The sequence below is a fragment of the Mandrillus leucophaeus genome, unplaced genomic scaffold (assembly GCF_000951045.1).
Source record: "Mandrillus leucophaeus isolate KB7577 unplaced genomic scaffold, Mleu.le_1.0 Scaffold30, whole genome shotgun sequence".
NCBI classification, from domain to species: Eukaryota; Metazoa; Chordata; class Mammalia; order Primates; family Cercopithecidae; genus Mandrillus; species Mandrillus leucophaeus.
Genome location: NW_012103143.1, coordinates 1,100,681 through 1,102,906, shown reverse-complemented (window position 1 = coordinate 1,102,906; position 2,226 = coordinate 1,100,681). Strand labels below are relative to the sequence as shown.

Below are 2,226 nucleotides of genomic sequence, written 5' to 3'. Positions count from 1 at the left end.
AAACGGGGCCTTTGTGGGGTCCCTGGCAGATTCCCTACACCCTACCCATCCACCGAAACTGCCCATGAGGAAGATTTCCTTGGTGGCTCCCACTGAACCCAGCAGTGAATCCTCTGTTTTTTGAGACAGAGTCTAGCTCTGTTGCCCAGGCTGGAGTGCAGTGGTGCAATGTCGGCTCACTGCAACCTCCACCTCCCGGGTTCAAGCAATTCTCCTGCCTCAGCCTCCCAAGTAGCTGGGGTTATAGGCATGTGCCACCACACCCGGCTAATTTTTGTAGTTTTAGTAGCGATGGGGTTTCACCATGTTGGTCAGGCTGGTCTCAAATTCCTGACCTCAAATGATCCGCCCTCCTCGGCCTCCCAAAGTGCTGGGATTACAAGGCGTGAGCCACCGCGCCTGGCCTCCACTAGTGGATCCTCAGCCCTGCTCCTACCAATCCCTCGATAGCCCTGACTCTGGGCATCACTCCCTCCTACCTGACTGAGCCTGCAGTTTACCCCAGGACCCCACTCTCCTGGCTCTCCTAGGTCTTATGGGGCCTTGCCCTCCTCCTTCTCTCCCTGGGCTTCAGCCTTTCCTCCCCTCTAGCTGCTCTCCCTCGCCGGGCAGCCTCCCCCAGGCTTTACTGCACCTGTAGCTTATAAATATGCGGCTGCATTGAGGCTGCCCAGCCGGACTGCCTGCTAGAAGGAACTGCAGACGCATGCCTGGCACTGCCTGCCGGACACCTCCACTAGGATGTCCCACTCCGGTCCCCAGCTTGCTCCTTCTCATCCTGGCCAAGGGCAACTCCACCTTCCAGCTGCTCTGGTAAAAACTCCTCCCTCCCACCCACATCCAATCCAACAGGAAACCCCAATCATGAGCAAACTCCACCTTCCAGACCGATTCAGAATGAACCTCCTTCTTGTCACTCCACCCTGGTCCCAGGCACCACCATCTCTCCTGGTCCCCAATGCCCAAACAGCACCAGAACAAATGTGTTCAATCATTTGTTCTGAATGAATGGGCAGGGCAGCCTGCCAGGGTTCAAATCCCAGTGTTACCACTTTAATAGATGTATATCTTTGGATGAGTGACTGGATCCGGGAATAATAACACTCCATAAGGCTGGCCAGGGGAGTAAATGAGTAAATACATGCAAGTACCCAGAACAGTGCCTGGCACATGGTCAGTCCTTAAAATTGTCGCCATTGTTGTCGCTGTTGCTGCAAATACTGTCGTGGGCTGTACCCTGCAGAAACTCGGAGGCCCTGGCAGCAGTGGGTGAGGGGCTGTGCCATGGCTACAGGCAGCTGGAGCAGAGGAATTCAAGGGGCCACATCCCTGATATCCATGACTAGCCTCTGAGAACCAGCAGCCACGCAGAGCTGCCGCACTCTGACTTCACGGTTCGTGCACCTCGGGCAGGCACAGGCTGGGGAGATGCAGGAGCCTCTGGGTCACCCAGCAACCTCAGGCAGAGCCGCAGTGGGAAGAGCCACAGTGTTCAGAGTCTGCAGCATAAGGTAGGCAAGGAGCACTGTACTGGGAGTCAGAAAGGCAGATGCTGCCACCAAATCCCTGTGCCAGAGACCCTGGGCAAGCCACCGCCCCACTCTGGGCTTCAGTTTCCCCATATATACACCAAAGGCTCTGGAATCAGTATCATTTTGGGCCTGCCATGCTCTGACAGTCAGTTGGATCAAGGGTGGGTGGCAGAGTGGAGTGGCCTTGCTATGGGGGCTATGCCTCCCTGTCCCCCGATACCTACCCGGTTAAAGACGTTGTCAAAGCTGTTTGGGCTGGTGACATCAAAGCAGAGCAGCAGGACACTGGCGTCAGGGTAGAACAGGGGCCGCAGGCGGTCATAGTCGTCTTGCCCTGGGCAGAGTGGGGGTGGTCACTGCCTTCAGGGCTCCTGGCCCCTGTCAGCACCGCCCCGATGTCAGGAGGTCACCCCATCAGATGGGGAGCTTCTGGGGACAGGGGCTAGTTTTTTGCCTCAGAGTCTGGCACAAATTTGGCTCTGAGGTGGCTACTCCATGTGAGTGCGCCCTTGGGGCAGTGCTCACCTCTGCCTGTGGGGTGTCTGGAAGGGATGGCGGGCAAGGCAGAGGCCAGGCCTGGCACCACCTGGAGGAACTGGGGCCAACTGCTCAGAAGCCGGCTTTGCTCTGAGCTTAGGAGTGAGAAATAAGGGGTAGGTGGGAACCTGGCAAAGACATCTTTTTTTTTTTTTTT

The 2,226-nt window shown here is 56.6% G+C and overlaps 1 protein-coding gene across 2 annotated transcripts in view; it reads right to left on the bottom strand.

The window, feature by feature from the left end:
* The window catches only part of RHOD (ras homolog family member D), a 23,167-nt gene that overhangs the window by 4,231 nt on the left and 16,710 nt on the right, over positions 1-2,226 (bottom strand). Inside the window, exon 3 of one of the 2 annotated variants that reach the window (XM_011986971.1) lies at positions 1,757-1,866. The exons of the other annotated variant lie outside the window; for it this stretch is intronic. Within the exon in view, the coding sequence (XP_011842361.1) occupies positions 1,757-1,866 (110 nt within the window). The remainder of the gene's footprint in view (positions 1-1,756; positions 1,867-2,226) is intronic. 2 annotated transcript variants of the gene reach the window in all.